At 40.0% G+C, this 12104-nt stretch overlaps 2 protein-coding genes and 1 long non-coding RNA gene across 7 annotated transcripts in view; all 3 read right to left on the bottom strand.

The window, feature by feature from the left end:
* Positions 1-558: 558 nt before the first annotated feature.
* On the bottom strand, positions 559-1117 carry LOC125899982 (uncharacterized). Its single transcript, XR_007450792.1, has 4 exons — positions 1093-1117; positions 925-970; positions 777-825; positions 559-616 (listed from the first exon to the last, which is right to left on the bottom strand). It is a non-coding gene; the product is annotated as an uncharacterized LOC125899982 (long non-coding RNA).
* Positions 1118-4129: 3012 nt separating this feature from the next.
* Positions 4130-4927, bottom strand: LOC125899554 (histone-lysine N-methyltransferase KMT5C-like). Its single transcript, XM_049593943.1, has one exon. The coding sequence runs from the start codon at positions 4925-4927 to the stop codon at positions 4130-4132; it is 798 nt and encodes a 265-aa protein (XP_049449900.1).
* A 2622-nt stretch (positions 4928-7549) lies between these two features.
* LOC125899698 (interleukin-1 receptor type 1-like) overlaps positions 7550-12104 on the bottom strand; it is a 53606-nt gene continuing 49051 nt past the window's right edge. For all 5 annotated transcript variants that reach the window (XM_049594170.1, XM_049594174.1, XM_049594171.1 and 2 more), the window contains 2 exons: positions 10468-10671; positions 7550-10191 (listed from right to left, as the gene is read on the bottom strand). In XM_049594170.1, coding sequence (XP_049450127.1) covers positions 9995-10191; positions 10468-10671 — 401 coding nt within the window. In that variant the 3' untranslated portion in view covers positions 7550-9994. The remainder of the gene's footprint in view (positions 10192-10467; positions 10672-12104) is intronic.

The following is a 12104-nucleotide window of genomic DNA, read 5'->3' as shown; positions in this document are numbered from 1 at the left end:
ACACACACGCTCTCTTACACAAAACCAGTTACCATCCAAACATACATACAGGGCATCATCCACAAATCATACGTTTTCACAGAATTTGTACAGATAATCATCATCTACAACAGGCCATAACGACACTTTTCCAAAGTTTAAAACAAAGAGGATATAGTACCCGGTTTCTCAGGTCCATCAAGAACTCCACGCTGGCTGCCCTCGCTCCCACTCGCTCCAATGTGGCCGTCCCCCTGGACCCAATCAATAACCCATTGCTAGCAGGTGCGCGCCAGGGGGGGAGCAGCCCCGCCGCAGGATCCGGAGGAGACCCCGCAGCATCACACGGCACCCCCCGCCTCTTACCACTGGTGACCACCTTCTCCCAGAAATTCAGTTCCCTGCAATACAGTTGGAAAAACAATTTTCTTAAAACACAACAATCACACACCCCGTTTGCCAACCACAGGACCATAACAGCATACAGGAAAAACAAAAATCTCAAAGATCTACTAATCCACTTTTTCCAGCAGGAGGAGGAGAACGGGACCAAATGCAGCGGGACCACTTCCGTCCATCCATTCTCATCACTAACATCTTTTCCGCAGCCACTTACCCGATCAAAGGACGCTTCACTCTAAACACATCCAACACAATATACTTTATTCAATGCACATTATGCCATAAAATCTATATAGGAGAAACAGGTAACAGCATCCGAACCAGACTCCACCAACATCTGTACAGCATTAGGAAAGGCGAATCGAGACCCCCTTGTTCAACACTTTCAAACTCACTCCATCTCATATCTCGCCATTTCAGGTGTGGAAAGTAACCCCAACTGGTCTGCTGGTCAGAGGAGGAGAGCAGAGGGGGCCTGGATTAGAAAAATAAATAGCAGACAACCTTTGGGTCTCAATGAAAGACTCTTCACTCACAACTAACCAGTTTTTCTTCCTTCTTCTTCCTCTTCTTCTCCCACAGCAAACCTCTAGACAGAAACATAGCAATAAAGATTCATTATATGAACATTCCACTCTCTTGATTTTTGTTTTCTGTTTTTTGTTCTTTCGTTATGTGTGAGACCCTTTATACATAGACTTGGTTACCTACCTGTACAACTTAAAAACTAATCCTGAGCTGCACCCAATCCTTGTCGGTCACTGTTATCGTTCTCATTCTGTAATATTTCAAAACCAAATTAGTTCAATTTTTTCTACACCAGACCTTTTAAGATGATGTTGATAGGTATCTGGGTATGCATGTTTTTTATTCAGAGTCTGATAAGATTAACTTCTATGGGGCAATACAGGTACCTTCAACTTCCACTATCTAAATCGGAAGGGAAAAAAAAAAAAAAATAAAATAAATAAATAAATAAATAAATAAATAAATAAATTCTTAAAAATAACTTTTCCTTACAATGGTGAGTGGACGGAAAAATATGTATGTGTATGTTTAAATGTATCTATGTTATGAGTATAGTTACATACATATATACATATATATGGGTATGTTTTGAGTTACATAGGTTTACCTGGAGATATGCTGGGATGCATTTTATATTTTTATATTTTTTTCTTTGTACTCTTCAGAATTTTTTTTTTTTTTTTTTTTTAAAAAAACAAATTACCAGAACTCTATATAATTATAAACAACTTAAAAACAATCCTTCTTTCAGTATACATAACATAAAATAAACAACATAAAAACAGATAATACAAAATCTACAATAATTAATATTAACTCTTTCATTTTTCAAAAATATTAAATTAGGAGAACAGATGGACAGTCAATCCTACCTCTCATTTTGGGGAGACGTGAGGAGAGACGGTGGATAATACATCCCCAGGCCAGTGCACCAAAACCCTAAACAGATCAAACAAACAACAATAACTCATATCCCTAACCCTAACCCAAAAACAACAAAGGTGAAAAGGGAAAGAATGAACTAACTGTAAATCTCTCTGTCTCCCCCAAATTGTAACTGGAAAGGAAAGGAAAACTTACCAAATAAATGATCGCCCATCTTCCCCTTGTTGGCATGTTCCCATTTTTGAGCTGATAGAGGTGGTTTACAAGGTATACGGGTGGGTGTCTGGTGCTGTGCTGTCATCAAAAAATCCACTTTTTGTTCCAGCTGCTGCAACCTGGAAAAAAACTGCTGGCAGGTGCACTTGCATGCCTTTGACAAAGGGGTGGAAGCAAGTGGCTGACTGGCATTAGGGTCAGTGGAGGAGGAGTTGTGGGACCCATAAACAGGGGTGGAAGGAAGTGGCTTACTGGCATTAGGGTCAGTGGAGGACACATTTTGATCACTTCTCATATGACTACCGCCAGGCATGAGGGTGGAACATCTGTGGCTGGAAATGACTCCAGTGGGAGGATGAGCATTGGGGGGTGAAATGTTGTGCTTTGAAATATCCAGGTCCATGTCTGTGTCTTCGTCCTGGGATCCCTCTTGCTCCTGCCTATGTTCCTTATCAACGGAATCCTCAGACGGTTCCAAATCAATAGGCAGACAATCATCCTCTGTAATGAAATTTATTTGATTTAAATTGGAAATTAAAACCCTGTCGTTCCAAATTCCAAATTTCTGTTTTTGGTTGCTACACAAAAGCCATACAAAAAACTACACAATAGAAAGCTCAAATTTAATTTGTGTATAGTTGGATAGAAAATTTAAAGGGATATGATAATGAAAGCCTTCTTTTCAGTCCCCTTGATACCAGGGAATCACAAATAATATTAACACAACTTAAGAGTACCATATTCATCGGTAATCCCCATGTCCAACGTTGATACCATGGGCTTATCGGGCTGGGACCTACGCAGTTCACCGAGCTCTTTCACTATGGCTGCTCTCTTGGCCTGCTTCATGATAGGTTCTCGTTCCTATTAACATAAGAAAATAATCTACTATTAGACAAACTTAAGAGGGACAAAACATTACATTTACAACAGATCTTAAATGAGTTTTTCATCAAATTAAAACAAAATGATTGTACTTACCTCTGCTGAAATAATTGTATGTGTATCTTGTAAGTGCTTATCGAGGCGGCAAGCTTTTTCTTCCCACATAAGTCGCAGTCCAAGCTGTCTGAAGTTCTGTGGTAGGAAATGAAAAATAAATGAGTCCAGGAAATCCAAGCTGATAACATAACAGGGTATCTATGCATAAATATGAGAAACACATTTTATTTAATCTTACCGTCCATTCCCATATTTCACAAGAAGCTTGAACTCCTCTTTATTTGGAATGGTATGGGACACTGTAAGGTGTTGCTTTAAGTTGCTGTAGCTGGCAAAACACAATCCGCATACTTTTCCGCTCTGCAGATAATTAAAAATAATACACCAAATTAAGACTGCCTCCTCAGCAAACTATCACAAAGTACACTCTCTGTTATTTTCTACTTACCATCTTGCCAAAGAGGACATTCAGAACACTGAAACCTGTGCATTTAGAGGGGTTTAAGAAGGACATGTGGTCACAATGTTATTGTCAAAAATTGGAAAACTGAGCATATTCAAACAATAAATAACCCATCCCTCTGTTACCCTCAGCTGTGTATATCTCTGTAACTCCTTGCTGCCCCTTTGGGGCTCTGGACACTCTTCTTTCTGACTGTGCTGTCAGAGCTTCTCTAGAACTCTGCTTGCTCCTTCTTCTTACAACCTCATTTCCTTTCCCATCTTCAGAAGTCTTCTCTGCTCCCACACTTTGTGTTGATATCAGTGGACTGTCTCCAGCTTTCTTTGATCTATCTGTGACACTCTGACAAACTTCTAAGAGGGATGAAGCTCTCCTTGGCTCGTCCTTCACTGGCTTGGAAGCTGGATTTTCAGCCATGTCCATGGAGCAGAATTCAGTGCTGTTGCACTTGTTGCTTTGAATTTGTGTAATTGCTTTCTCAGTCTTCTCGTTTGTTTCTGTGTTGCAGGTTTTGTCCATTTCGACAGGGTGAGACACAGGTTCTGTGTCGGCTGTGTTAAGTGGGTTTTGTTTGATGTGTGAGCGCAGTGAGAGCTGCACTTCTTGGTCTCGAAGAGGTCCTCTTGTGCACTGTCCATCTTTCCACCTCTTTAAACAACTTGTCATTGATACAGGCACTGGTCTTCTCTCTGTGATGACAAAGATATCTCTCCCTCAGTCGGTACTTTGGAGCCACAGGGTCCCTTGTTTCTTCACAATGAGACTGCTTCCTCTTTGTTTAAAGCGACCCTTTCCATTCCTCTCACAGGTGCAGCACTCACACATTTCATTTCCCTCCCCAAAAAAGTTGGCACCATAGTAACATGTGATCTCCTCGCCAGGTGAGATGGGTCTAATGACTTCAACATAAGCAAAGAACCTGCAAGCGACATGCTTGCTGTTTGGATTGCAGTCATGGTTAACAAAACTTGCAGGCCCAAGCCAGAGCTGATCGCAGCGTTTGCGTAAGGAATACATCACGCTGAAGTCATTGACTCCAGCCTGCAGCACAGCACTATCAGCGGGACTAAACTCTGCTATGCAGCCCAGCAGGACCTCAGCACGCTGTCCTGGAAACCAGTGCCTTGTTGAGGTTATCTTTGCTCCATTGGTCTCAGAAGAGTATCTGTCACTGGACTCTATCTTGACACCACTGTCCAACAGGAAGGCCCTGAAGTAGCAATACACATGTTGCCTCAGTAGTTCCTGATGACGGCTTCCCAGAGAATTAAAATAGTCACCAGCCAGTTTGCCCACTATCATCAGCAGTGCATCGAATGTTGCGCTGAAATCATGTGTATGCTGAAAGCTCAGCAGGGTCTCTTTGAGAATACCACAACACTGTATCTCTGGTGAAGGAGTGATGTTCATTTTATGGGTCCTGAAACCCAACAGAGGGTCCAGCACCAAACCCGTGGCCAGGTCATCAATCTCACACAGCTCCATAACACTCATTCTGGTCCCTCCGTCCATTGCCTCAAACCATCAGCATGCTGAGAGTCTTTTGGAGTCAGTGAAAAGTATCGTCCGATCGACGGTTTATAACAACCTGTTCACTTTTGCTCACTTTTCTCTGTCTTCCGTGAAGCCCAGCTGTTTAAATAAACATCACTTCTGGAATTTGTTGGGCTGCTATTGACTGCAAATTCCAGACTGCATTGAGTGGCTAAGGCAAAAATGTACAAGATACAATGACAAATTAGCTTTAAAATGTATGTATTATGTAGCTAGATAGTTAACTAACTTCATGTTCCAAATTTCAATCTCTATATTAAGTAACAGATTGAAATTTGGAAATATTCCGCATTTACATCTATATGATAACATTTTCATGTGCTGCCCAAAATGCAATAAAACATGTTTTTTAAAAGTTCAGAAGTGCATAAAAACACTGATAAACATGATATTGTGATGTTAGACAGTGAAATAAGGCAAACACAAACAATTTACAACACATTTTGTACAAGAAAAATCAATAAACAACAGACCTAATGCTTACCATGCAGTCAATGCTGCTGCTGATCTTCCTACTTCCTGTTGACACAGGAAGTCCAACTTTTAATCTATGTGCATGCATTATACAATATATTGAAATGTGGAAGTACAATATGGATATGTGGAATATAAAATACTAAACTTAGAATATATGTTTTTTCTACTCCAACAATTAATCTATTTACAGCAATATGAAATGTGGAAATTATGTTTTTATGCCACAACTTGATGACTATGAAATCATTAGTATCCCCCAACCCCCACTCTCAATCAATGTTTCTAATCAATATACGTGCAGATGTTTAAGCCTGCAACAGAAAAACAAGCCGTTTTCATTTTAACATGATTCCAAGAGGCTATCCAAAAAATTCAACAGTTTCTGAAGGCAGAGAACATCTGCTTTACATCCATATATGGGTTGTTAGGGTTGTGGTCTATAATCCAAGATACGACGCAGTCAGTCTTGGGAGGGTTACGTTAAAATGTATTCTGATACAAATAGAAATTCCCTGTTAAAAAATGTAATCAGTAACCTCATCCGAGTATCACAAAATGAAAGCAATGTTTATGAATTGCCTGTCCAGCTATTCCTTCATTTGTTACGTGCAAAAGCATGTTTAGATTAAAAGTGGTAAATAAGCACATTTAAAATCATTTTCCTAAGTAAGGTTATGTTATTCACATTTGACACTCTAACTGACACTCCAGACATCATTCTGGTCACCAGCATCACTTCTTGCTGTCCCGAAAATGTTTTTCACACACAACATTCAATGCAGGGAGTGAGAAGAAATTTCTCTGAGACCTTTCCAACAGTGCTTGTCCCACATCCCTGGCTGCTTCCCTTAAATAGATATTGCACTTAACCTGGTGAAAAATCCCAACATTTGGCGCCCCCTAGCTCTGGACAGGAAGGGGCTGGAGCTGTGGATCGAAGACGCCCCGGATCAGCTCATCGGGCCCTTTCCGTCGATGCCTTGCTTGCGGCTCTACGACCGAGTCTGCCTGAGTTGGCTTCTTTCATTTGATCAAGCAGAAAGGCCTGCAAGGCTCTCCATCCAAGAAGGCCTCGCTGCAGAAAAACTCAATCCGGGGTGGAAAAATAGACTTCCAGCTAGGGGTCCGATCTTCACTTATGTTATGGAGCTCTTTGAGAGTTTCCGGGAACAGCCGGCCCCACGTCCCTAGCCGCTTGCGTTTTCGAGTTACGGCCTCCCAAAGTTCAGGGGTCAGCAGGTCACCCCACGCAGTCTTTTTTGGGCCTATTTGGCCATACAACAAGATGGAGACTTGGAACCACTTCTGGCTGAAACCTGCCATCCCGCCGATACAGGGTGTAATTTTTGGTACCCCTGACCCCAAAGGAAGTCAAAAAACACTTATTTGAAAAATCTGGTCAAAATTGGACTTTTTACATTAAAACAGATGAAAAGTTGCATTTAGGGAATCCAGCATTAAAATTTGGAATTTGACATTTGTTAGGCGATGCTGCCCCCTATGGTCAAATTTGGAATTTGGAATTGGTTAATTTTTCAAAGTTGGAATTTGGAATTTGGAATTCCGGATTTTTGTTTAGTAGATGAGAATCTGAGTTGGAAACATGGAAAGTGGGGTCTCGCCATTCATTGTGTATGTGAAAACCCTATCCCCCTAACTCCTTTCATCCTAACCCTGATGCCACTAGTAATTTAAAAAAATAATAATAATTGCATATATAACAATTAAATAAATTTATAGCATAAATTATATCCTAAAAATAAAAATTAATTAATATAATGAAAACAATTAAAAACAACCTTTTCTTCTAAAGATGGTGTGTAGGTATATAATGTCTGTATGTATATATATATATATATATATGTGCATGTATATATGTGTACATATTATCTTTTTTTTAGAAAAATTAAAGAACAAATAATAAATATAAATAAAAATGAAAAATAGAAAATACAAAAAAACAATAACAACATAAACCTCCTTGTGTTTTTTTTGTTTTAAAAAATGTAAATAATCAAAGTAAGAGAATAGACAGACAAACAATCTCATCCATTTCTCGTTCCAGGAGGACGAGATGAGAGACAATGGATAATACACCCCCAGGCCAGTGCACCAAAATCTCAATGGGCCAAACAAATAACATTATTTCATTTTCCTAACCCTCCTGTCCCTTACTGGAGACGGGTTCAGTTCCCCTTCCCTAACCCCACCACCCTACTCAGCTGTACCACAGCTGCCTTGCAGAGTGAACTAGAGGGTGCATGTTGCTCAGGACAGTGAGTGTGCAATGATTTCTATTAATTTTGGAATATGTTGCTTTTCATTTAAAAGGCTGATTGTCACCAAACTCATACAAATATTATTTACTAATTATACTCAAATCACATATCAATTTCAAAACTTATCTCTGCTTAAAAATCTACCTATTTTTATCAAAATTCAAAACTTTACAGACTACTTAACAAAATCAAAAATATAAAAATAAAAACTAAAAACTAACAAAAGACAAAAATGAACAAGTGGTTAGTGTAGTGTAAGTCAGACTGAGACACACCCCGAAGACAGCACATCTTCAGCAGGACCTTCCTTGGGGGAGAGTGTCTTGTGATAAGTGGTCGACACGCTCGTTGATCCCAAGGCACACAACTAACAATGTGTCCCAGGTGTGGGTGAGTACTTTGCAGCATCTTATTCCAGACTGACACTCATTCAGAAAATGCCACCCGTTTTTCACCTTTGCAGCTTCACAGGCAGAAACTGCCTTCGTGCCCTTAAATCCAGCCTGTTGCAGTAGTTGGCCTTCACTGGTGCGGACCACATGGAGGCATCTGCTGTCACAACATGTCAGGATGGATGTGGCGTCCTGCTCTGTTCACACTCACTCAGCTACAACAGTCAAACTCTACCCTTAGTAATTTATATGAATGTTACACCTAACCTGGTAGTCCCCCCCCCCCCTTTTTGTTCCAACTTTAAAGCTCACTTGAGTGCAACTGGGTCAACTAGTTCAAAATATCAAATACTTCAAATTTACTATAAAACATGACCAACATAACACTTACTCTGTCAATAGGACTCCCATATTAAAAATGTTCTTACCTATCATAGCTGGCAATCCCTTTGGGGGTACACTTGGCCCCTATCCTTTGGTGAATGTCTTTAGGGACTTAGGCTGGGTGCTGTCATGCCAAGTGGCACCGTTTAGACCTTGCATTCCCATCCTCCTCCCTGTCTCATCGTCGAAGACGATGAGACAGGGAGGAGGACGATGACGATGAGACTCAACTCCTTTCATCCTAACCCTTTTTGGAATACCTTCCGAACACTACGTCCTAGAGACTCGGGAGTGGGTGGTGTCAGACCTAATTTGGGGGCACTGAACACGCCTGTCGTGTCCACATCATTCTACCACCTTCCATTCCCGAGGTACAACCAATTTAAAAATAAAAGCACCCATATCTCAGCAACAGAAAGTCCTAGACACTCATGGGTAGTCTCATTGGAAAGCGGATACATAAAAATGGGAGGGTTCATTCAGTTTTCAAGACAATCAACCCTTCCCTTGTTTTTTTATATTTTGAAAACATCTTGAACCAAGAGTTCAAGGGTGGCAGTCATCCCCTTAACCCTAATTATTTTCTTTGTGTGCAACCCTCACACTTTCAATTAATTTCATTTAACATCTATGTTTTCTTCACAGTGTTACACAAGCACAACAATAAATACATCAATTCATAACTTATCAAGTTACAGACAATTCCTGTTCAAAGATTTTGACTTCATTCTCATAAACATTTCCATTTACACATTAACATCAATACACACATCACCGTGAAATACACAACATTCATATGACAAGACACATTTAACTTTGACCATCTTGCACTTTTAACATGCAAAAAGTACATTATTTACAAACCACTATTATCATATTTAAAGTATTTGGTATCCTCATAATAGATGTGACCCTTCCCATCTTTCGAGACAAGGTGCAAACTACAACTTCTCATACCCACACATTATCATCACAAAATGGACACTATCTCTCAGTAAACATTCACATAATTATCATGCAACATCACATTATATTGTACTTGCCCTAACAATTACCTCTTTGTGCAACTCCTAACTGTTCCACCCTCAACATATGAACATGATGCATTATAGCCAATCACAGCACACAACAGGATCAGTGACAATACATCATAAAGATGGGTGTGGCCAAATACCTGCACTTTCACTCATCTCACCCAGGTGCAAAGACATACTCTATGAAATTGTGTATTCCTGTTCTGTATCAGCAACAAATCTGTTTGTCTGAAGTCTGAACTACCTGACTGCACAAAGTCTGAAATTAACTGTGCAAACTGCCACTAAGCAAGACATCCAGTCTCGATTGTCCACAGTTAACATAATGTCACATTAGTCAGGTGATAATAGATCTGAAAAAGATAATCAACAATGTCAACATGTATATTTACAGGAAACATGTCTAAATGTCCTGAATTTAAAAAATATCTCCATTACATCCCATCTGTGAAACTTGGTTTAGACAAAAGTCTGGAGTGTGCCTGCAGGAACTGACGGCATGTGGTACCTCAGATTCTTCCAGAAATTTCTGTTTGACCTCATTCTGGATAGTTTGTCACTTTCAACAGAGGGTTTCTTCCACGTAAGAGCTCCTTGTTTCCTCTTGATATATCGCAGAGACTCAGACATACAGCTGTAATCCACCGTGCTATCTCCTAGAAAACAACACAATATTGACCAAATGTTCAAATAAACATGTTTTGACATCTTAATTCTAACAAGCCCTCACATATTTGTTCGTGTTTCCCAGTTACAGTTTTCACAACTCCTGCCTCCCAGTTGTCAATGATTTTTTTCAACTTTCATCGTAGCATAACAACTCCAGAAATTTGGACCCTAACTTGAAGACCAATGTGGCTCATTACACACCAAAAAACAAAACTGTTAGATGAATAACATAGTCCAACATTTTAGGAAAAGCATTTCCTCACCCATTTCCACCAGAATCACCTGAGGTTCATTCTGGATCAAAGCATCATACAGCCCAACGTTCTGCTCGTAGCACAACTCATTTTGATTCTCATACAAAGGCTCTTCCTCTGATTTGCCATCAGCTGACGACTTTATCTCAGGTGATAGGATGATTATCAGTCTGCGGCACTGGCGCACTGTAGCAGCAATGACGTCATGCACCGCTGGAAAACATTAAACACAGGAAATGATTACAGTCTTAAAAATGGATTATTAAACAGATTACTTCATTTGTTTTTGCTTTTGTTTGTTTTGCCATTTCCTAACAATGTGATGTGAACAACCATCACTTTAATTTCATAGTTTTCTGATGGAATGTCCTGACTAGCCTCAAGTGGCACAGCACTGAGATTTGGAGATGAGCATTTGTCGGACAACATAATTCTATTTACTCCTGTCAATCTAATGGAATATTTAACCCTCCCAACACTGCACATACACCAAACAAATTTAGTTTCTGGCTTTCTCAGCCCACTGAATATGTCAACTACTGTTCCATCATGCCTGTGATCCAGCTCTGCTATGTCAACATATGTACCATCTTCTGGACATGGATGCACTATTTACAACTGCACACAGCAGCACCGCTCAGCATGGCAAAAGGAGAACTTAGAATCATACTATGAAGGAATTATAGCTTACTGTGTATGAACAGCATCACTTGCAAAAGTGAAAGCCAACCCCAGATTCATTTCACTTGGACTTTCACCTCACTATTTGTCCTTTTTGTTGTTGTTGTTGTTGTTATTGTTGTTGTTGTTGTTGTTGTTGTTGTTGTTGCTGTGTCCATGATTTTTGAAGCATCCTCTTGAATGTGTTCTACTTGTGATCTGCAACATGGTCACTACGAAACTTACCTGCACTCTGACCACAAAACTTCTGCACACAGTAAAATAGGTGGACATTAAGAATATAGAGTCATAGAGCCTCTGGTCGGTTTTTGTGATGGGCTGAAATTGTGCCACACCGACAGTTTTTATTGTTGCAATACCACAGGTGGCAACAGGCAAAGATCAGAAACAAAGCCGAAGCAGACTTCTCAACAGGCCTAAGAATTACAACCCAAACCAAACTGTGTGAGTTGAAACCTGAATTCAGCCCATCTGAGATCATCACATAAAATACTGAACATCACATGAAATGTTGAATCCAAACCCAACTAAGACCCAATCCCAATTCCTATCTTAACCCTCAGCCTCAAAAATCTGCATTCCCAGGAAGTCCTAGTACTGTCCCAATTCTCAGTGTGTTGAGTTGAGGGTCAAGAATAAGGGCTATATGGCCTTCACTTTTAAGGTTTACTAGGACCACTCTTGGTGGTGAGTGCTATCCCAGAATCCTTTGCATATCATCCCCGATCCCAGCCAAACCCAGCCAAGTACAGACGATTCAGTCAATGCAAGATGGCGGCAACAAACCAAAGTGAGCAGAGTTATCAATGTGAGTGTTTTCCTTGTTAATAGTTGTTTTAAAATTATTATAGGCATTGCATTATCTGATGTTAACATCTTTTTATTGACTGTAGACCTCTTTGTAGCACACATATTTTTATGGCTAGCTAACAAAGCCAGCAACAGCTTGCCTGCCCCACACGTAA

The sequence above is a fragment of the Epinephelus fuscoguttatus genome, linkage group LG13 (genome assembly GCF_011397635.1).
Source record: "Epinephelus fuscoguttatus linkage group LG13, E.fuscoguttatus.final_Chr_v1".
Lineage (NCBI taxonomy): Eukaryota > Metazoa > Chordata > Actinopteri > Perciformes > Serranidae > Epinephelus > Epinephelus fuscoguttatus.
This window is presented reverse-complemented; position numbering and strand designations above follow the sequence as displayed.

Coding starts and splice junctions, on each gene's coding strand:
- LOC125899554 (XM_049593943.1), bottom strand. CDS start 4,927: ATGGACGGAGGGACCAGAATGAGTGTTATGGAGCTGTGTGAGATTGAT.